General features: G+C 45.4%; 1 protein-coding gene across 3 annotated transcripts in view; it reads right to left on the bottom strand.

Moving 5' to 3' along the window:
- Positions 1-23,343, bottom strand: part of LOC117673124 (ankyrin repeat and fibronectin type-III domain-containing protein 1-like) — a 306,226-nt gene that overhangs the window by 30,437 nt on the left and 252,446 nt on the right. For all 3 annotated transcript variants that reach the window (XM_087878368.1, XM_087878369.1, XM_087878370.1), the window contains 6 exons: positions 16,209-16,410; positions 14,593-14,800; positions 11,693-11,887; positions 9,027-9,140; positions 8,187-8,284; positions 2,604-2,694 (listed from right to left, as the gene is read on the bottom strand). In XM_087878368.1, the coding sequence (XP_087734494.1) occupies positions 2,604-2,694; positions 8,187-8,284; positions 9,027-9,140; positions 11,693-11,887; positions 14,593-14,800; positions 16,209-16,410 (908 nt within the window). The remainder of the gene's footprint in view (positions 1-2,603; positions 2,695-8,186; positions 8,285-9,026; positions 9,141-11,692; positions 11,888-14,592; positions 14,801-16,208; positions 16,411-23,343) is intronic.

Genomic DNA, 23,343 nt, shown 5'->3' with positions numbered 1-23,343 from the left:
GGGTGCAGGGATTTTTGCTACCGGTTCTCCGAACCACCCGCCGCCATCGCTACCGGATCGGGCGAACTGGGAGCATTTCACCCCTGCTATAAGACCTTTTCCTTGTGCTTCTTAGTGACGAGGTGGCCCAGCTATTGAACAGCACGGACAAATGTGTGAGTTACACTAGCTTTACATTATTTGGGTTTACAAACTCCCCCGTGCCATAGTTTTCCATGGAAAGTTCAGCTCCATTAATTTTTGGCTGAAGCCGAGCGCTATTTTTAGGTATTTTAAAAACACCCAAGGAGATGCCTTGAGTTTTTATGGAGCAGACATTGAATTCTTCTGGTTTTTCTAAAAAATTTAAAGCAGGGTTTTTTTTTTTTGAAAGCCAACAATAATTCATTTGCTAATCTTGGCTATGATTCAATAGTTGCCTACGACAATTTGGAAGGCTCAATCCATCAGACGCAAATTCAAAATGTTGGCTTTGTTGGGAGTTTTCGTAAAACCATTGCCCTTTGACCCTGGAAGCAGTTGAGATAGATACCGTGTTTCCCCCAAAATAAGACCGGGTCTTATATTAATTTTTGCTCCAAAAGACACATTAGGGCTTATTTTCTGGTTAGGTCTTATTCGGGGGGAAATACAGTACTAAATGCCTCCATCTGCTGCCGATCTTAACTGGGGCTTATTTTTGGGGTAGGGCTTATATTACGAGCATCCTGAAAAATCATGCTAGGGCTTATTTTCCAGTTGGGTCTTATTTTCGGGGAAACAGGATAGCAAACCCGGGTTTCAAGAGCGTGCATAGGAAAATGGCTTAAAACCTTAATGACACCACACAAATGTGCCAAATAGCTATTGTGTACAGGTAGTCCTCGACTTACAACAGTTCATTTTAGTGACCGTTCAAAGTTCTAACAGCAGTGGGGAAAAAAGTGACTTACAACCATTTTTCACACTTGCACTGTTGCAGCATCCCCATGGTACAGTGGTGAGTTGCTCCCGGTTCGCACCGGTTCGCAAGAACCGGTAGTAAAAATTTGTAGTAGTTTGGAGAACTGGTAATAACATTGGCTGGCCACGCCCCCGAACCGGTCCCCGGCCCGGTCACCGCTCACTTACCCCGCCCATCTCATCAGAGGCTTTTTTTTTTACTTTTAAAAGCATTTTTTCTACAACCACTTCCGATGAAAAAATGCTTTTAAAAGTAAAAAAAAAAAGCCTCTGATGATCGCGCGGCCAAAAAGTTGGCCACACCCACCCAGTCACATTACCCCCACCAAGCCATGCCCACAAAATAAGCCACGCCCATAGATCCGGTAGTAAAAAAAATTAGAACCCACCCCTGCCGTGGTCACATGATCAAAATTCAGATGCTTGGCAACTGGTTCATATTTACGACAGTTGCCATGTCCTAAGGTCATGTGATCAGCTTTTGTGACCTTCTGATGAGCAAAATCAATAGGAAATCCAGGTTCACTTAACACAATGATTCACTTAACAAATGTTTAACTTACCATAGCATAACATAAATTTTGGGCTCAATTGTGGTCATAGTTCGAGGACTACAGTAGTGGCCAAAATTGTGGAAACCTTTTGGGAAATGTGCATTTTCTAAAACTAGCTAATAACAACACTTTTTTGGGGGGAGTAATACCATAAAATTATATATCAATGGAAAGATAATTTAATCAAGAATATAATGCAATAACTTTTAGGAAGGATTTGCTATTAGAATACCAGTTACAGTATAAAGAAGAAAAGTGAAACACGCAGAAAAAACGAGATATATAAAAATTATCACCATAGGAAAAACGAGATATACAAAAATGATCGCCATGTCAGTTAATCCTTAGTTGGGTAACCTTTAGCATGAATTATGGCCTTACAACATCTTCCCATGGAGTGAACCAAGTCTTTTAGTTCTGCAGCTGTTATCATGTGAAACCGAGATTGAAGGATGGCTTCTATTAACTGGGTTTTATTGCTAGGTCGCTTCTGACTAACAAGTTTCTTTAGTCTGCTCCATAGATTTTCAATTGGGTTAAGGTCTGGGCTATTCCCAGGCCATTCCAGCAGTGGAATAGGATTCTCTTGAAACTCCCCCCCCCATCCCAAAAAAGTAGTGTTATTAGCCATCCAACCTCAAAAATACACTTTTCCCAAAAGGTTTCCACAATTTTGGCCACTAGTGTACCTGTATTTAAGAACCTGGTTAACTAAGCATCCAAACTTTATTCTGAATTATTATCCCATGGTTTGGATCATGGAGTCTCTTTGAAAACAGCCATTGATGGAAGTCTGTAGAGATTCTCAAGTCATCCAGGTCATGGTTGTCCCAAAGGTGCGTTTTCAAGAGGCAACTGGACTTCCCTTGTTTTTCTTTGAAGATGTTTCTCTTGAGGACACAGATAAACCTCCAAGTGGCCTCGACGACTGTCTAAAAAGACGCAAACGACCAGCTGTCTGCAAGGAGTATGAACCCGTCCATGCCCCACGATCCACTCAGAGCTGAAGAAGCTTCTTGGATGAGAAGCAAAATGTCTTCAAGGAAAAACCAGAAAGTCCAGCTGCCTCTTGAGAAAAGCACTTTGGGGACAATTCTTCATACTTACTTGAGGGGATGGCATAGGATGGTACTGATGTTTGTGGGGCTCCCCAACCCTTCATGTTGTAGGCAGATACCTGGACATAGTAAGCTGTACCCTGTGAAGAAACAGCAAAGAAAAAAAGATACCTAAACCCAGAGGATAGCTTAAAGCTCAACAACTACACAATATAAAGTAAAGATAGTCCTTGACTTACAACACTTCATTTAGGGACTGTTCAAAGTTACAACAGCACTGAAAAAAAGTGACAGTTTTTCACAGTTATGACCTTTGCAGCTTTCCCATGGTTGCTTGATCAAAAATCCAGAGGTTTGGCAACTGGTTCATATTATGACGGTTGCAGTGTCCCGGGGTCGAGGGAGATTGAGGGGTGGATTCATTGGCTTCGGAGGAATGTGGGGAGGAGCAGGCCGAGGCAGCCCAGGGCCCCTCAGGATTGGGACGTCTTGTTAGCAGGGAGGAACGGGGGCAGAATGGGCCGAGAGAGGGCAAGCAGTGGACATGAGGAGCAACGGAGCTCAGCCGCCCCCTCCTGATCCCTGAGCACAGAGAGTGGAAAGAAGGCGGGAACAGCGCAGGCCAACCCGATGACTCGGGAGGAGAGTGCCCCGCCCCTCTTCACAAGGCACACCTGGGGACTGAGATTTAAGGGGACGCTATTGTTGTGGTCCGCCTGCAGCCTGAGGAGCTGGCAGCAGAGTCGAACAGTGAGGAGGCTGGGGAGGAACATGGGCCAGTCCTAGAGTCTGGGGAAGGCTCGGACGAGGGCTCTGCGTCAGAGGCAGAGATGGGGCCAGGGCCATCTGGGAGTTATGTGCTGACTCCGGAGCCTCCAGAGTCTGATGAGGCAGAGGAACAGGGGGAGTTTTTCCTAGTGCGCGCATGCGCAGAGCTGCCAGAAGGCAAGAACAGTTAAGACAAAAGAGGCAACTTGGGAGTAAGGCTTGGAGATGATTGGCCCCTCCCATAAGACATAAAGGAGGAGCAAAGGCACGTGAGCCTTTGCAGGAAGCAACTTTGTTCATTCTGGTCGGTTTAAATTCTGAAGCTCCGTTTTGACTCTGTGCTCCGTGTGGCCTTGCAAAGCTAATTGCCAACTAGGTTTTTGGCAGCGTGTCAAGGGAGATAAAGGTGGGTGCTTATCAGCCTTATCCCGAAGGACTGTGGCAGACTTCTGTCGGACTCTTTACAAACTGTTTGTGACTCATCACGGGCTGTGAATGAACAGAATTCACAACCCTTGAAATAAAAAGAGGGTTTTTGGGACTAATTATGTGCTTTTTACTGTCTCAGGAAGCCTAGGTCAGAACAGCTATGGGAAGGGGCGCTTGTCAGGAACAAACGCTGAATTGGTAGAGTTCGGTGTGCCGGTACAGATATTTGCAGTTTGCAGGACTGCTTGCTTCTTCCTTATTTGTGGACTCAGTGCCTTCTTCCTGACTTCATGGACTCAGTACTTTGTTCCCTACTTTGTGGACTCATTGTTTGTTCCTTGGTTCGTGGACTCATTTCCCTGTTTCCTTGTTTTGCTGGACTGGGCACAGCCAGAGGCCGATATGTCTCTCTGTGTGTGTGCACTTTGCTATGGGACTTGCCAAGAATGTAGGAGTGTTTGGAATAGAGGTGAAATCCAGCAGGTTCTGGAGAACCGGCAGCGGAAATTTTGAGTAGTTCAGAGAACCAGCAAGTACCACCTCTGGCTGGTCCCAGAGTGGGGTGGGAATGGGGATTTTGCAGTATCCTTCCCCTGGAGTGGGGTGGGAATGGGGATTTTGCAGTATCCTTTTCCTGGAATGGGGTGGAAATGGGGATTCTGCAGTATCCTTCCCCTGCCACGCCCACCCAGCCAAACCACACCCACCCAGCCACACCCAAAGAACCGGTAGTAAAAAAAAATTGGATTTCACCACTGGTTTGGGGGGAAAATTGGAGCATCAAAAAGGGAGTTTGAACTCTCAGCTGGCTGTGTGACCTTCGTGCCTCGTCCCAAGTCATCGCCAGAAGCTTCCGATGGCTAGCAAAAGCAGGATCAGCAACCATTCCCAGTTTTCATGCCCGGGAGTTCGTTTTTCCACTGGCAGAGCTATCGCTCCGATTTTGTTTTTGTTTTAATTTGATTTATATGCCGCCCTTCTCCGGAGACTCAGGGCGGTTTACAATGTGCTCAGCAATAGCCTTCATCCTTTTGTGTATTTATACAAAGTCAGCTTATTGCCCCCACAACTGGGTCCTCAATTTACCTACCTTAGAAAGGATGGAAGGCTGAGTCAACCTTCAGCCTTGGCGAGATTCGAACCTGCAGCAATTGCAGGCAGCTGGTCTTAATAACTAGCTTAATAACAGGGTGCCTTAGACCACTGTACTACCAAGGCTCTGGTTTGGATGCCAGATCTACCTCTCCAAATGGATTTGCTCCTTGCCAGAGTAGAAAGTTAGGGTGTAAATCAAATAAACTTTGCTTTGGGATCGAACTGTCCCTGGCTGAAAGAGGGCGAGCAGATCAATCGTTTTGTTCCATGGAGCCCAACGCTTTTCCAGTAGGAAAAGCGTTCGGCATGTGCCGAATTTACGCTCCCGTGGCTGGTTTGGCTGTTGCGCACTCTTGAAATCATCTCTGCAATCCCCCGGCTTCGTCCTCCTTTTGCTCTCATGCTGTGCTCTCAGCAGTCTGGCTGGCTCCTGATTTTTTTCTCTTGGAAGCCATCCACCACAACAATGAGAGGGGACAACTGTTCGAGTCCCCGCGCCGTTCCCAGAGAGATTAAAAAAAGGGGGGGGAGGGAAAGGGGAGGGGGAAGGGCTCAGCCAGTCCATGATTTCATTGCCCCAAAGACACAACAGGAGTCCGAGATTCTGGTTTCCGATTAGCCATGAAGCTGGTGGACAGGGCTGGACGGTAGCGGATGTACCCGCAAGGGAGAAAAAAAAAAGGACTTTTTCATTTACTTATTAATTTAATGTACGGCAAATATGTTTTTAAAAAAGCACATCATAATTGCACTCTCAGCGAGCAAACAGGAAACTATTTACAAGTCGAAAAGACCATTTTCTATGCAGGTCGTCCTCGAGGTACGACCACCACCGAGCCCAGAATTTTTGCAGCCGAGCGAGACATTTGCTAAGCGAGTTTTTGCTCCGTTTTACGACCTTTCTTGCTTGCTGCAGTTGTTAAGCGAATCGTTGCCATTGTTAAGTTTGCAACATGGTTGTTAAGCGAATCTGGCTTCCCGGTTGACTCTCTCGGTGGACGTGGTTTTGTCATGTGGCTGAGTGACGTCATCCCATCAGACAACGTGACGCCGTCATGTTTTAACAACCGTCACGGCAAAACTGTGGATGAAAAGGCAGTCCGGCACAAACGGAAGTAGTTTTAATTCAGCTCTAGGTTTATTCTCTTTTTCTTTCCCCCCCCCCACCCTCTCTACCGCTCGCCAAAACTGAACCTAGGAGTGCTAGAAAGCATTGAGGCTTCTGGAAGGCTGATAAAATACAGGTAATCCTTGATTTACGACCATGATTGAACCAGTGGTGAAATCTACATTTTTTTAACTATTGGTTCTGTGGGTGTGGCTTGGTGGGCATGGCAGGAGACGCATACTGCCAAATCTCCATTCCCACCCACTCCAGGGGAAGGATACTGCAAAATCCCCATTCGCTCCCCACTCCAGGGAAAGGAGACTGTAAAATCTCCATTCCCACCCCACTCTGGGGCCAGCCAGAGGTGGTATTTGCCAGTTCTCCAAACTACTGAAAATTTCCGTTACCGGTTCTCCAGAACCTGTCAGAACTTGCTGGATTTCACCCCTGGATTGAACCCCAAATTTTTGTTGCTAAGCGAGGCATTTGTTAAGGGACTCCACCTTGAGTTGCCATGTGCAATATATAATTTTCTAAATAAATACATGAGTTTTGTCCTGCTTTACGGCTTTTCTTGCCTCAGTTGTTAAGTAAATCGTTGCATTTGTTAAGGGAGTCATACGGTTGTTAAGTGAATGGTTTCCCCACATTGACCTTTGCTGTTCAGAAGGTCGCAAAACGGCACCTACATGACCCCGAGACACTGCAACCGTCATAAGTATGAGTCAGTTGCCCAGAGTCTGAATTTTAATCACGGGGATACTGCAACAGCTGAAGGACCCAGTTTGTGGGGGCAATAAGCTGACTTTGTATAAATATACAAAAGTATGAAGGCTATTGCTTAACGCACTGTAAGCCGCCCTGAGTCTCCGGAGAAGGGCGGCATATAAATCAAAATTAAAAAAAAAAAAACAAAAAAAAAAACAGCTGCCAGTGTCATAATTCCCTTTTTTCAGTGTCATAATTCACTTTTTTTTCAATGCTGTTATAGCTTCGGTCACTAAATGAACTTGTTGTAAGTTGAGGACTGTCTGTACGCAGGACGGTTTCCCTGAAGTGGAAGGAAAAATAAGAGCCGAGGTGGCACAGCGGTTAGAGTGCAGTACTGCAGCTACTTCAGCTGACTGCTAGTTCAGCAGATCAGCGAATCAAATCTCACCGGCTCATGGTTGACTCAGCCTTCCATCCTTCCGAGGTGGGTAAAATGAGGACCCAGATTATTGGGGGCAATATGCTATCCAACATACTGTCTTTGGTGTAAGCCGCCCAGAGTCCTTGGAGAGTGGGCGGCATAGAAATATTTATTTATTTATTTATTTATTTATTTATTTATTTATTTATTTATTTATTTATTTATTTATTTATTTATTTATTTAATCATATTTGTATACCGCCCTACTCCCGAAGGACTCAGGGCGGTGAACAGCCAAAATAAAATAATAAAATAAAATAAAATAAAATAAAATAAAATAATAAAATAAAATAAAATAAAATAATAAAATAAAATAAAATAAAATAAAATAAAATAAAATAAAATAAAATAAAATAAAATAAAATAAAATACAAAGACATACAAAAGTTAAGAAATATGACTAATAAATAGAAATAAATAATATGCTATTTAATATACTGTCTTTGGTGTAAGCCGCCCAGAGTCCTCGGAGAGTGGGCAGCATAGACGTATGAATAATAAATAAAATAAAATAAAATAAAATAAATAAATCAGAGATCTGCCCATTTGCTGCAGTGAAGAAAACATCTACAATCGCTTACACCTCTGTCATAAGCCGCAACCTCAATGCACTTACCTGACAAGGCAAGGTAACACAACCTGTTATTTAAAGCCTCGGATTAAGTATAGAATGCAACAAAGAGGATAATTCTTCTTCCACCTTGCAGCCTTTGCAAATTACATATATCAGGTCCCGAAGCCACCGCAATTTTGTCGCGGATCTTTAAATGGGCACCTTTGGTGCCAGTCACTACAACTCCCAATGGCAGGGGTGTGTGAAAATACACCCGGCATTCAAATGGGTGCGTTTTTGTTTTGTTTTTTAACCCAAAAGCTGACTGAAAACATTTGGGAAATCTTCGGCTGCCTGCTGTGGGGTGGGCAGAAGGTCAGGGTGGAAAGGTCTTATGTCTTTGGAGTGAGAAAAGGTTGGGGTCAGTTGGGGTCAAGACCTGAAGTAGCCTCAAGGTTCCACACCCCCAAGAGGGACACACACTCACCGAGACAAGGCCGTGGATGGTGATCTGGAGTTTTTTCAGCTTGTCAATCACCATTTCGCCCAGCGGTGGGGAAAAAGTGGGCGAACAGCTCCACTCAACTGCAATGACAGGAAAAGAACCAACCCTTACTTGGCCAGTAATTAAGAGAGGCAGTTTGGCCTAGCGGTTATAGCACCGGGCTAGAAACCGGAAGATGGGGAGTTCTAGTCCTACCTTAAGACATGAAAGCTGGTTAGGTGACCTTCCGCCAATCACCAGGAGACTGTGACTTCTAGTCCCGCCCTAAGCAGGAAAGCCAGCTGGGTGACTTTGAGCCAATCACTAGGAGATGATAAGTTCTAGTCCTGTCCTAGGCATGAAAGCCAGCTGGGTGAATTTGGGCCAATCACTAGGAGACCGTGAGTTCTAGTGCTGCATTAGGCATGAAAGCCAGCTGGGTGACTTAGAGCCAATCAACAGGAGATGATAAGTTCTAGTCCTGCCCTAGGCATGAAAACCAGCTGGGTGAGTTTGGGCCAATCACTAGGAGATCGTGAGTTCTAGTGCTGCATTAGGCATGAAAGCCAGCTGGGTGACTTTGAGCCAATCACCAGGAGATGGTGAGTTCTAGTGCTGCATTAGGCATGAAAGCCAGCTGGGTGACTTGGAGCCAATCACTAGGAGACGGTGAGTTCTAGCCTGCCTTAGGCATGAGAAGTAGGCTGGGGGACTTTGGGCCAATCGCCAGGAGATGGTGAGTTCTAGTTCTGCATTAAACATGATGCATCACCAGGAGATTTCATGTTTCCTGCTCGGGACATTTTGTTCACTGCTATTGATGAAATATCAAAAAAGGCTTACCTTTGTATTTGGTGACAATCGCTGAATTGACGCTTAAAGGTTCCTGAAACGACACTTCGACAGAGGTGCTGCTGGCCACTGAAAGGTGGACATTTGTAGGTGGATCTGGGACTCCTGCGGGTGGGGCGGAAGCACAGATATCAGGAAAAGCGATCCAAACATACCGAAGGAATATTAATCCAAGGCAAACTTAAAGAGTCTGATTGTTACAGTCAAAATGAAACCAAAATCTTTGGAAAGGAAATGGTGGAAAGAAAGATAACCTTGATAGAGACGCAAGTGGTCCTTGACTTACATCCCCGTGGTCATGTGATCAAAATGTTGGCGCTTGGAAATTGCCATGTGTTTATGATGGCTGCAGTGTCCCAAGGTCACGTGATGATCAGCTGACTTCCAACAAGAAAAGTCAATGGACAAAGCCAGATTCGCTTAACAGCCATGTGACTCGTTGAACAATTGCAGTGATTCACTTAACAACCAGGACGAAAAAAAAAAAAGGTTGTAAAATTGGATGTGACTCATTCAACAAAGGGAAGTTCTGGTCTCAATTATAAGTCAAGGACCACCTGTGAATACAGCTACAGTCTATACATCTGTGTCAGTGGTGAAATGTAAAATTTGTTACTACCGGTTCTGTGGGCGTGGCTTGGTGGTGGTGGTGGTAATGTGACTGGGTGGGCGTGGCCAACTTTTTTTTTACTTTTAAAAGCATTTTTTCTACAACCTTAAGAGGTTGCAGAAAAAAATGCTTTTAAAAACCTCTGACAATCAGGCAACGCAACTGGGATCGTCAGAGGCTTTTAAAAGCATTTTTTTTCTACAACCTCTTTTAAAAGCCTCTGACGATCCCAACTGAGCCGCGCGATCATCAGAGGCTTTTTTTTTTTTACTTTTAAAAGCATTTTTTCTGCCGAAGAGGTTGTGATTCCGCCGAAGCAGAAATTTGGATTTCACCACTGCGCTAACCCCTGTCCCACCGCGGCTGATTACAGCTATGTTAGCTAGGAATGGAAGTTATGTTTTCCTTTCAAACTCAAAGGAGCTGGGGAGTGGAGCTTCGTGGCTTTGCCAATCAGTCTTGCTCCTTACTTGACTCATCTTAAGGCGTTCCACAAGAGACATGCTGATTACAAGCATGTCTCTTGTGGATCCCCAATAGCCGTGACAAAGCTTAATCTCCCTACGTCCACAGCGGTACATTCGGGAGAAATATGTGGTCTCAAACTTCTGCCCAACAAAAGGTTTTCTTGGAACAGGACTGGGGAACCCTAGTGACTTGCTACAAGAACAGCAGACGTAAATATTCTGACTCACTTACTACATTTACAGTGGCTGACACGAGCAAGACGAACTGAGAACTTCCTTCTTAAAGATGGACTCAACATAATGGATTCTCGTTCGATACAGGTAGTCCTCAATTTGCGACCATTTTGTTTAATGACCGCTTGAAGTTACAATGGCACCGAAAAAAAAAGTGAATGTTTTTTTTTTACACACTTAACGACCGTTATAGTATCTCCCATGGTCACGTGATCAAAATTTGGACACACTTGGCAACGGGTTTGTATTTATGACGGTTGCAATGTCCCGGGGTCATGTAATCCACTTTTGTGACCTTCCTAATGAGCAAAGTCAGTGGGGGAAGCCAGATTCACTGAACAACCGGGTTACTAATTGAACAACGGCAGGGATCCACTTAACAACGGTGGCGAGAAAAGTTGTAAAACGGGGCAAAGCTCGTTTAACAACTATCTGGCTTAGCAATGGAAATTTTGGGTTCCATTGTGGATGTAAGTCAAGGACTACCTGTATGTGAATGCTGGTTTGCATAGCCCTGGCTCCCCTTTTCTGATTGTTAGTTTGGAAGGTATATATGTATGTATGTACGTATGTATGTATGTCAATAGCAATTATACTTAGACTTATATACTGCTTCGCAGTGCTTTTACAGCCCCCTCTAAGCGGTTTACAGAGTCAGCATCTTGCCCCCAACAATCTGGGTCCTCATTTTACCAACCTCAGAAGGACGGAAGGCTGAGTCGACCTTGAGCCGGTGAGAATCGAACAGTCGGCAGAATTAGCCTGCAATACTGCAATTTTTGAAGGGACGCGGTGGCTCAGTGGCTAAGACGCTGAGCTTGTCGATTGAAAGGTCGGCAGTTCAGCGGTTCGAATCCCTAGTGCCGGGTAACGGGGTGAGCTCCCGTGACTTGTCCCAGCTTCTGCCAACCTAGCAGTTCGAAAGCACGTAAAAATTGCAAGTAGAAAAATAGGGACCACCTTTGGTGGGAAGGGAACAGCGTTCTGTGCGCCTTTGGCGTTGAGTCATGCCGGCCACATGACCACGGAGACGTCTTTGGACAGCGCTGGCTCTTTGGCTTTGAAACGGAAATGAGCACCGCCCCCTAGAGTCGGGAACAACTAGCACATATGTGCGAGGGGAACCTTTACCTTTACCTTACTACATTCTAACCACTGTGCCACCATAGCTCCGTTGCATCACCATGGCTCCTTATATGTAAGTAGGTTTATTTGTTTATCAAACATCTTAACCTCCCATCTCCCTCATAGAGGGATTGCATATTTCTTCCAATATTCCAATAGATCAAAATTCCCGATCTTTCTGAACGGCGGCGTAGAGGCCCCTGTTTTTCCCAGAGACTCACGTGCATGCTCAAATCCGGCGTTCATGCGCTTGTAAAGCCGGTATCGCCATTCCCAGGCCTTCAGCTGTTTCTCCTTTTCTGAACTTTCCGCGTTGGGCAGCTCGTTCACCACTTGCGCAGTGAGATCGTTCACCCGCTGTTCTGCTTCCCGAACCAGGGTTGCCAGATGCAAAGACCGGCTCTCCAGGCTTACAACTTGGGAGAAAAAAAAAGAGAAGAAGATGAAAATATGAAAGGGGGAAAAAGAAAGAGGGGAGAAGGAACAATTCTCTCTACATATTGGAAAGGTTTCTCTATGGCTTTAGACTAGGGCAGTGATGGCTAACCTTTTTGCCATCGCGGGCCAGGAGGGGGGGTAGGGGAGGTTCACGCATGTGTGTGCCCACACCCAGAATTCTATGTGGCCCGCCCTGCGCATGTGCACACACACTCCCCTTCTGGCACGCAATGGCCCTGTATGACCTCTCTAGGAGTCTCTGGAGGCTGGGGACAGCAAAAAAGTCACTTCCTGCCCCACTGGGAGTTGGGGAATGGGCTGTTTCAGGCCTCTGGAGGGCCTCCAAGGGAGTGGGAAAGGCTGTTTTCACCCTCCCCAGATGCACAGAGAGGATCTGGAGCCAGGTGAGAAAGAAAAACCGGCCTTCCCCACTCCTCCGGGCCCTCCAGAGGTATGAAACAGGCTGTTTCCCTTCTTCTGGTAGGCCCAGAAAGGCCCGAAAATCAGCTGGCCAGTGCGCGCATGCGCGCCAGAGCTGAGCTGGCATGCCCACTGATATGGCTATGCGTACCACCTGTGGCACACGTGCCATAGGTTCGCCATCACGGGACTAGGGTTTCCCAACCTTGGCCAACACAGCTGGCTGGGGAATTCTGAGAACTGAAGTCCACACATCTTAAAGTGGCCAAGGTTGGGAAATTCTGCTTTAGACTTAGAGCAGTGATGGTGAACCTCTGGGGTCGCAACCTGGAAGAGGAGGTGCCCAGGGGCGCATGTGCACACCCGAAAATGAACTTCCGGTTTCAGCTACTGAACTTCTGCTTACAGCCAGCTACTCTTCCGGGTTTCTGGTGTGCATGCGCACGTGACGATCAGCTGGACAGACCACATGCTCATACAAAAAGGCCAGCTGATCATCATGTGCGCATGTGCACCAGAAACCCGGAAGAGGAAATGGGCGACACTGCGGGTGCCAGGCAACATGCCTCCGTAAGTTTGTCATCACAGACCTAGAGAATGCCCATTCCTAGCAATTTTACAAATCCAAGTAATTTTTCTCAATCCTTATTTCCTAAACAGAATAATAATAATAATAATAATAATAATAATAATAATAATAATAATAATAATAATAATAATAATAATAATAATAATAATAATAATGAAGAAGAAGAAGAAGAAGAAGAAGAAGAAGAAGAAGAAGAAGAAGAAGAAGAAGAAGAAGAAGAAAAAGAAAAAGAAGAAGAAGAAGAAGAAGAAGAAGAGGAGGAGGAGGAGGAGGAGGAGGAGTCTTCGGAGAAGGGCGGCATATAAATTGAACTAATAAATAAATAAACTAATAAATAAATATGTTTAAGCCTCTAGGCCAGTGATGGCTAAACTTTTCTGGACCGAGTGTCCAAAGCACACATTCATGCAAGCGAATGTGCGTGTGCACACCTAAACCCCCAAAACGCAATGCACGCGCGGCCCCCATGCATGGGCCTTTGTGCATGCACCCCACCCCTCGTGCATTCGCATGCACAGCCCCCTGCACGGCCCCCGCCCCCGCGAATACACGGCAGAGACCTGAAGACCAGCTTCCCAGTGGGAGGCATGCGCGCATGAGCAGCAGACCTGAACTGAGGTGATATCTCACGTGCCATCAGAGAGGGCACAGCATGCCATCTCTGGCCCACATGCCATAGGTTCGCCATCACGGCTCTCGACACTTAATCATCTGTTGCTCTTCTTGGAATTCCTCATTAATTAATTCATTAATGATTCCGCCTCATTGTTCTCTTCTTCCACCTGAAACCAGTTCTTTTCAGATCGACCCAATTTGGGTCGGTCGCTGGGACCCGAGGTTTAGTCTTCCGAGCTTTCGGCTTCATGCTGGAGCCCATCTATGAGAACGAGGGATCCTTGGACTTCTGGCAGATGTTTCATTACCTAAACTAGGTAACATCACCAGTGTTAGAAGAGAATAGGGTTTTCTCTCATTTGATAGATTTGTGGCTTACCCTGTGTCTCCCGCCAACACTGACGGAGCAAGCCACTAGTATATAACATGAGAGTAAACCCCAACTCCCTTCTAGCGCTGATGATGCTAGGTAGTGAAACACCTGCTTAAATTCAGCCAAGCTCAGAGAGCACCAAGGATCCCATAGTCCTCCTCCACTCTGCAAACCACCCTCCCTTCTAGTACTGATGATGTTCTAGATTAGGGGTCGGCAACCTTAAACACTCAAAGAGCCACAAAGGCCCTAACCGGAAGCCCCCCGTTCAATTCTGGAGCCAACCGGAAGTTCAGTTCCCCCCTCCATAGAGTCTCCTCCTAGTGCGGCATCCTTTCTCCTCTGCCAACTGGAAGTCCAGTTCCCCCCACCATAGAATCTCCTCCTAGCGTGGCGTCCTTTTTCCTCTACCTATCCTAACTGAAAGCCCCATCAATTGTGGAGCCGACTGGCAACAGGGAGCCGCATCAGAGGGATGAAAGAGCCACATGCGGCTCCAGAGCCACAGGTTGCTGACCCCTGTTCTAGATGACGTTTGCATAATAAAACATCTGCAGGAAAACAACCAAGCTCAGAGAGCACTCAGGACTCCTCATTTCAACCCTGAGCTACAGATGTTCTCCATTACTGTTACTATGAAGAAAGAGCTCGGAAGAGGGTAAGGACCGTAAGAGCTTCTGACTTACAGTGAGGACTTTCCTTGGCTCCAGCCAGCAAGAGGGTCTTGGCAATGGGCGAGTTGTTGGTCATGATGGCGATATCTAGCGGCAGGAGTCCTTCACTGTTAGGAGTATTAAGATCCAGTTCCTCCAGACTGTATTGCTTGAGTAGTTCTTGCACCTTATCCAGGTCTTGTAACTCAACGGCCTCAAATAGAGCAGCATTGCCTTGAAACTGCAGAGGGGAACAAAGTCACACCATCCTGCTAGATTTGAGTATCATCCGGCATTCTACGAGACCTTACCTTGTCTTTAGCATACACATCTACATTCAAAGGGATGGGAAGAAGGGAGATGGCATCAGTGGTGAAATCCAATTTTTTTTTACTACCGGTTCTGTGGGCGTGGCTTGGTCGGCGGGGTGTGGCTTGGTGGGCGTGGCTTGGTAGGCATGGCAAGGGAAGGATACTGCAAAATCTCCATTCCCACCCCTCTCCAGGGGGAGGATACTCCAAAATCTCCATTCTCACCCCACTCCAGGGGAAGAATACTGCAAAATCCCCATTCCCTCCCCACTCCAGGGGAAGGATATTGCAAAATCTCCATTCCCACCCCACTCTCTGCCGTCCCTTGGGAATGACTAGATAAAGCTAAAAATGGATTTGGCAGGAGAGGCCATGTTATTCCACTTGTCACTATGCAAGGATTCAAAGCTAGGCCTTCGCTTGACTCCTCCCTCCAGCCTAGCTGGCAATTCCCCCATATCTGGAAGGTCATGTTTCTTTCGTCCCCTTTTTATTTTGGAATAAGAAACCATGGACCTTCTAAAAATCCACTGAGCTATTCACTCAGTCTGCAGAGCCTGGATACCTCTGCAGACTAAGCACTGTAATTTAACACCAGCTGTCTGCAAGTAAAGTAAGTTCGAATCTCGCCAGGCTCAAGGTTGACTCAGCCTTCCATCCTTTCTAAGGTAGGTAAATTGAGGACCCAGTTTGTGGGGGCAATAAGCTGACTTTGTATAAATATACAAAAGGATGAAGGCTATTGCTTAACGCATTGTAAGCCACCCTGAGTCTCCGGAGAAGGCCGGCATATGAATCAAATAATAATAATAAAAAAAACAACCTCAAACTAGATACCGGTAGTAAAATTTATTTATTTATTTATTATATTTCTATACCGCCTTTCTCCCGTAAGACTCAAGGCGGTGTACAGTCAAGAAAAATATAGACACACAAACATCTTAAAATTGCTAATTAAAATTATTACTTAGTTTGGTCAATCAAATAAAACCCAGAATTAGATAACATTTAAAAAAATCATTCGCATGTTCGTATGTTTAGCCCCGCCTGTTGGAACATCAGGGTCTTGAGGGCACGGCGGAAAGCACAGAGATCAGGGATATTTTGTATCTCCGGGGGGAGTTCATTCCAAAGGGTTGGAGCCCCCACAGAGAAGGCCCTCCCCCTGGGAGTCGCCAGTCGGCATAATTTGACTGACGGTACCCTGAGTAGTCCCTCCCTGTGAGAACGAACTGGTCGGTGGGAGGCTATTGGTGGCAAAAGACGGTCTCGTAGGTACCCAGGTCCTAAGCCATGGAGCGCTTTAAAGGTGATAACTAACACCTTGAATCAATTTACCAGGTAGGATTTTCGCTGTTTCTCCTTTTCACCTTTCCCGGCTAGGTTTCCTTCATCAAATGACATGTAGTTAACTCTGAATTTTCCAGAGAGATTCCGATAAAGCCTCTTGGCGGCATTTGGGGATGATGGTCCCGACTGCTTTCGAGCATGGGCCAGCTGCAGATCTCTTAGTTGCTGGGTCATTTTTGGTGAGGAAGACCTAAGGAATGACAACAACAAGAAGAAAGGAAGAATGCTAAATTAAATATCTTTTTTTTAAAAAATGACAACCACAAGTTGCAGATGAAAGCTGCTGAAGTTTATTAGCAAAAAATAGGTTTGTTAGCAGAGTGGGGAATAAAATGCTTTGTCAACTCAAAGGTTTGCTACAGCGTTAGATGAAAATTGCTACCCCAACCTAGCATTTTAAGATTTCTGACTGTTTTTAGGTGTCGCTTATATCCACCAGTGCAAAAGAGTGTAAAAGACATGTATTTTATTAAGTCTATTATACAATGGATAAAGTATCTGGCATGGAATTTTAAAATACATGTCTTTTGTGAAATGTCTTTTATTTTTATTTTCCTTTATTTTCCTTTTTGCTTTTTTACAAGAATAAAACTTGTAAATCCTCCATATTTACAGTCAAGATCGGCTTAAAACATGTACTTAAAACAGCTTCTAAATGAAAATCTAGGACTGTATGTAAACCATAAAAGTAAAAAATTAGAATAGATAAAAAGACACATTTGATAATAAGGTTAACGTAACTTCATATCAGAAGTAGGTCGTAAGGCTATTGCCTTTGCTAAATCTTCCTTCCTTCCTTCCTTCCTTCCTTCCTTCCTTCCTTCCTTCCTTCCTCTTTCTTTCCTCTCTTTCTCTCTTTTTGTTCCTTCCTCCCTTCCTCCCTCCCTCCCTCCCTCGCTCCTTCCTTCCTTCCTTCCTTCCTTCCTTTCCTTTTTCTTTTCTTTCTTTCTCTTTCATTCATTCATTCGTTCATTCATTCTCTACCTCCCTTTTCCTTCCTTCTTTCCTTTCTTCCTCTTTCTTTCTCTCTCTCTTTCTTTCTTTTTCTTCCTCCCTCCCTCCTTCCTTCCTTCCTTTCTTTTCTTTCTTTCTCTTTCATTCATTCATTCATTTTCTACCTCCCTTTTCCTTCCTCCCTTCCTCCCTCTCTCCCTTTCCTCCTCAAGCCTATCCTATCTAGGCAGAGTCAAGATGGAATTGAAGGCATCTCTCTTTCCCTCTCTCTCTCTCTCTCCCCCTCCCTCTCCATATATAGTACAGTGGTGAACTCTGAACCGGTTTGGCACTGGTTCGCTGGCTGCGCATGCACACCGCATGCCAAATGCGGGCTGCGTGTGCGCATGCGCAGATGCCAAAAGCACACTGTTCACGCATGCGCAACATACACCAAATGTGCACTTCGCACGGAAAAAGAAGCTTTTTCTAAGGTAAGTAGAACAGCGAGGGTGGGGGAAAACAGCTGTGCCGCACGATTTAGCTTTGCTAGAAAGCAGAATTTCTTGCTTTCTAGAGAACATAAACCATGCGGTACAGCTGATCATCGAAATTCCAGTTCAGATGAACTGGTAGCTTTTTTAAACCTATTACCAGTTTGCCTGAATCGGTAGTTTTTTATCACTATCGGTTCCCCCGAACCGGGATGAACCAGTAGCATTTCACCCCTGATATCATAATGCTACAATTGGATCAAATGTTGTCAAACCAAACAGACACCCATACAGGATGGATACAAGACAAGGTTTATAACCTGAATACTGTGTCAGGGTTTATAACCTGAATACCGTAAAAAAATAAAAATAAAATGTGTTACTGCCTTATTTATTTTTTTCTGGGAAGGCCTGCAAAATGGCAGAGACTTTAAAAGTCTCTCTCCCTTTTGCATCATGCTAAAGAAGCATCTCTCTCAAGAAACCCCCTCCCCACCCCACCCCACAGTCCTGATGTTTAGAGACAGCCCTGCAGAAGGTATTAAGAGACCCCCAACCGCAATTGTTCGTGATTGCAATGATGTTATCTGAGGCAACATGCAATGAATTACATTATTTTGCTTGGAGTTTTTTTTTTTTTTTTAATGAGCTTTGAAATACAGTAGTTTCTTTAGTCTCCTTCTAGGCATTTTTCTAGATGGGAATGGAAGGGGGAAGATTAACCTGTCTCTCTTAAACATATTAGTTTTTTTGTACCCGTGCCAAGGGGTGGAACTGAGGCAAAATCTGGGTTTTCAGCCTGACGCGTAGTTTAGGATTACGAAAGTCTGGATGGCTCCAGACTTAACCATCATCTGGAAGGCTGTGAATGATTTGATCTGGCACCAAAGTTAATCGGAGAGCGATGCATCTTGGTGTGGTTTCTCTGGTCCTTTGGCTGTGCGAACAAAGCCGAGGCAGACAATGGGTGTAATTAGCGGGGAGGTTATCTGCGTCCGTATCGAGTGAAAATGGAGGGAAATAACTCCCCGGTGTGGGTTTGACACAAGTCCCAAAGGAAGAGCTGCAAGGGAGCATTTGCAGACATCAGATAAGAGGTTGGCGAGCTTGGGAACCAGTTCAGGAATGAAGAATGGGAAAGAACGAGTTATTTTATTCACGACAAGCGGTCCTTGGCTTACGACCACAATGGGGAACCAGAATTTCCATTGGCCCTACGAAGGTGTCTTGCCAAATTGTTGAAGGAAGGACAGTCAAATAATATTGGTGAGACACTGTTGAGTCTGGAATGGATAGGATAGGATAGGATAGGATAGGATAGGATAGGAGAGGAGAGGAGAGGAGAGGAGAGGAGAGGAGAGGAGAGGAGAGGAGAGGAGAGGAAGATAGGAAAGGAGAGGAGAGGAGTGTCAGTCCTGGAAGCCATCTTTTACATTTGGGCCTTCAGGTCTGCCACATATTCTTCTGTGGGAAAATGGGAAGGGGGATTGCATAGAGTATGGGTGATATGTATTCAAAATAACATTCTTTTCTCAGAGAGTCAAGGATGCCTTGCCCTGGCACCTGGAATCGGATGACTGGGAGGCATCTCCAGTTGGGATGGTGCATTGATTGGACCATGGGATAGACATGAGGGTGCTGGGGCAGGGACTTGAACTTTCACTTGGGTGGGGAAAACCTGGAAGCTTTCAGATTCGGGTTTGCCCAGATGTGCCAGTATGACATCTTCAATAAAAAGGAATCTCAGGCCTCGGAGTCTTCTTTCATTGGGGTTGTTACTTGCAACCCTGACAAGGAGAGGAGAGGGGAGGGGAGGGGAGGGGAGGGGAGAGGAGAGGAGAGGAGAGGAGAGGAGAATAGAACAGAACAGAATAAGGAATAGAATAGAATAGAATAGAATAGAATAGAATAGAATAGAATAGAATAGAATAGAATAGAATAGAATAGAATAGAATAGAAGTAGGGTAGGGTAGGGTAGGGTAGGGTAGGGTAGGGTAGGGTAGGGTAGGGTAGGGTAGGGTAGGGTAGGGTAGGGTAGGGTAGAGTAGAGTAGAGTAGAGTAGAATAGAATAGAATAGAATAGAATAGAATAGAATAGAATAGAATAGAATAGAATAGAATAGAATAGAATAGAAGTAGGGTAGGGTAGGGTAGGGTAGGGTAGGGTAGGGTAGGGTAGGGTAGGGTAGGGTAGGGTAGGGTAGGGTAGAGTAGAGTAGAGTAGAGTAGAGTAGAATAGAATAGAATAGAATAGAATAGAATAGAATAGAATAGAATAGAATAGAATAGAATGCTCCAACACTGGAGGTTTTTAAGAAGATATTGGATAACCATTTGTCTGAAGGGGTGTAGGGTTTCCTGCCTAAGCAGGGGGTTGGACTAGAAGACCTCCAAGATCCCTTCCAACTCATTCTATTCTATTCTATTCTATTCTATTCTATTCTATTCTATTCTATTCTATTCTATTCTATTCTATTCTATTCTATTCTATTCTATTCTATTCTATTCCATTCCATTCCATTCCATTCCATTCCATTCCAAGAAAGGCCATAAAATGGGGCTAATAAACTCACTTAACAAATGTCTCAGCAGCAGAAATGTTGGGCTCAATCATGATCGTAACTCGAGGACTGCCTGTACCGTGTGTGAACCCAGCCGTTTGCAGTTTCTTTAACTAACCACGGTCAGAAAAACCAGAGTTTGGGGCAAAGTTTCAGCCCCTGACAGAAGAAACTGTGTTCAGGATTGATTTCCCAATGTTGTTGTGTTTTGCGGTTTTTCTTCTTTTTCTTTCTTTTTTTTTTGACGTAGTAAAATCGACCTGAGATGCTTTCCTCTCATGGAAATTACACGGTGAGCGTTTCTTATGAATGAAACCTGTCTCCAGCCCCCTTGGTGACAGATGGTATTTGCCGTGTCAAGGAAAGACGTGAGAACAAACATGCTCCCCGATGGGGTAAATACTAGATGTCATGGGACCCAGGCGATGCTCGCCGTGTGACATGGGAAGGGTAGTATCATCTCATGACAAAAGTCTTTATATTAAAAGTCACTGTGGGCGCCAGACCTCTGGCATAGCATTAAATAATAATAATAATAATCTCTTTCCGTGTCCTTGCTCCCAGATCTTCAAAACGGCTTATCAACCAGTCAAATCATGAACAATATGAAACAATCAGGAAAAAAAACAATAACATAAACCACACCATCTAATTAAAAAGTACACGCTGGAGGACAATGAACTCGTAATGTCATTTGCTAATTTTTCTAGATTGGGATGGGGACAGGGGTGAAATGCTCCCGGTTCGGACTGGATCACCTGATCCGATAGCGATGGTGGCGGGTGGTTCAGAGAACCGGTAGCAAAAATCGCTGCATCCCCCTCCCCCGGCCATGTCCAGTTGAGCCGCGCGATCATCAGGGGCTTTTTTTTCTTACTTTTAAAAACATTTTTTCTACAACCTCTTCAGCCGAAAAAATGCTTTTAAAAGTAAAAAAAAAAAAAAAAGCCTCTGATGATCACGCGGCTCAGCTGGGATCATCAGAGGCTTTTAAAAGCATTTTTTCTACAACCTCTTCGGCTGAAGAGGTTGTAGGGAAAAAAAATGCTTTTAAAACTTAAAAAAAAAAAGAGTTGGCCACGCTCACCCAGTCACATTACCCCCCCCCCCACCAAGCCACGCCCACAGAACCGGTACTAACAAATTTTACATTTCACCACTGGAACGGGGGGTAGGAGAACAGGGGTAGTTGGTAACCAGACAGACTGCTGTTGTTAAATGAATCAGATTTTACTGTCTCGTTTGCCATGGTTGTTAAACGAAGCCACCGGTGGTGATGGATGCTAACTTTTTCCAGTCCCCCCGAAAGAGTAATCCTTTTAGGAATGCTGTTCTATCTGACGGAAAGATCAGTTAGGATTCTGGATAGATAAAGATTAACAGAGTTGGAAGGGACCTTGTAGGTCATCTAGTCCAACCCCCTGCCCAAGCAGGAGACCCCTATACCCGTGATGGCGAACCTATGGCACGCGTGCCCGAAGTGGCGTGCAGAACCATCTTGCCTGGCACGTGCGGCATCGTCCGTTCCTCTTCCATGTTTCTGGCACTCAGCGACAATCAGCTGGCCTTTTTGCATGCAGCAGTGCCGGAACAGCTGGTTTTCCGTTTTCCTGCATGAGCATGCACGCTGGCCAGCTGATCGTCGCGCGCGCATGTGCACCAGAAACCCAGAAGAGTAGCTGTCTGAAACCGGAAGTTCAGTAGCTGAAACCGGAAGTTCATTTTTGGGCACGTGCATGCGCCCACTTCCAGTTTGTGGCCCAGGCGCGCGGTGCCAAAAAGGTTCACCATCACTGCCCTACACCATTTCTGACAGATGGCAGTCCAGTCTCTTCTTGAAAGCTTCCAGTGATGAAGCTCCCACAACTTCCGAAGGCAACTTCTGTTCCATCACACGGCCATTAAGCGAATCTGGCTCTCCTCCCTCCCCACCCTCCCTGCATTGACTCTGCTTGTAGAAGCCAGCTGAGAAGGTGTCAAAGGGCAGTCCCAGGAACCCGGGAAGCTGCAAAATTCTGGCTGCCGTGATCACGTGACCACGCTGCAACGGTCATTCGTGCGACGACCAATTGTAAATCACTATTTTTCCAGCATCGTCGTAAATTGAGGACTACCGCGGTGTTTTCCTACGCATGTACCCATTATTCTCCCTCTCTTTCTTCCACCCGGCAAACGATTTCATTTTCTCTGTTTTCAACTTCGTTTAAAAAGTTAAATGGTTCGGTTTCTAACAGACCCTGAAGCTTACAGAAATTCTGTCCGTGCCAGAAATAAGTTTTGTTTGTTCCTCTGTATCCCTAATGATACTAGCAGAGCTCTACAAAGAAGAGCCACCCCCCACCCCTACTTAACCACAAGGCCAGCAGGAGCCAAGCAAAAGACAGTGGGTTTTGTGTGTGTTTGTGTATGTGTGTAAAAGAGACGGAGCTTTGGGCCGTCTACTGAAACAATAATCTTAGCATCGCTTCTTGTGGCCAATTGCAGCAAGCCTCCCATGTATCGGAGAGCGCATGGGAAGACGTGGAGACACGCAGGCAACGAGAAAGAAACCAACACCATGTAAACCTTCTTTCCCGTTATTATCCTACCGTTGTTCTTTGCAAGTCAAGATTAAAAGTCTACGGCGGCATTTGTCTCCTCAGCTGTTTCGTACAAGGCTAGTGATTTATCTCCTGAAAGCCGAAAACCAGAGTTAAGCTATTTGTACTCACTGCGTCATTGACCGAACGCCTTTTGTCTACCCGGTGTCTACACCGGATTAGTCCAAGTGGACCCTCCGATGCAGGGGAAAGTCTGTTTGGCTTTCGGCTGCCATGGTAACGCCTCACTTTGTTTGTAGCTACTTCTATAAATCACCACTATCTGTGAGGATTCATGGAGAGCGCCCCGTGGAAGGAGGTCTCCCTAGAGATTCGTATAGCTCCCACTTTCAAGACGTGTAAAAAAAAAAAAGATGTTGAGATTCTGGGAAGAGTGCAGAGAAGAGCAACAAAGATGATTAGGGGACTGGAGCAGGAGTGAAATCCAGCAGGTTCTGGAGAACCGGTAGCGGAAATTTTGAGTAGTTCGGAGAACGGGCAAATACCACCTCTGGCTGGCCGCAGAGTGGGGTGGGAATGGAGATTTTTGTAATAT

The sequence above is a fragment of the Pantherophis guttatus genome, chromosome 14 (genome assembly GCF_059756535.1).
Source record: "Pantherophis guttatus breed Tessera chromosome 14, ASM5975653v1, whole genome shotgun sequence".
Taxonomy (NCBI): Eukaryota; Metazoa; Chordata; class Lepidosauria; order Squamata; family Colubridae; genus Pantherophis; species Pantherophis guttatus.
This window is presented reverse-complemented; position numbering and strand designations above follow the sequence as displayed.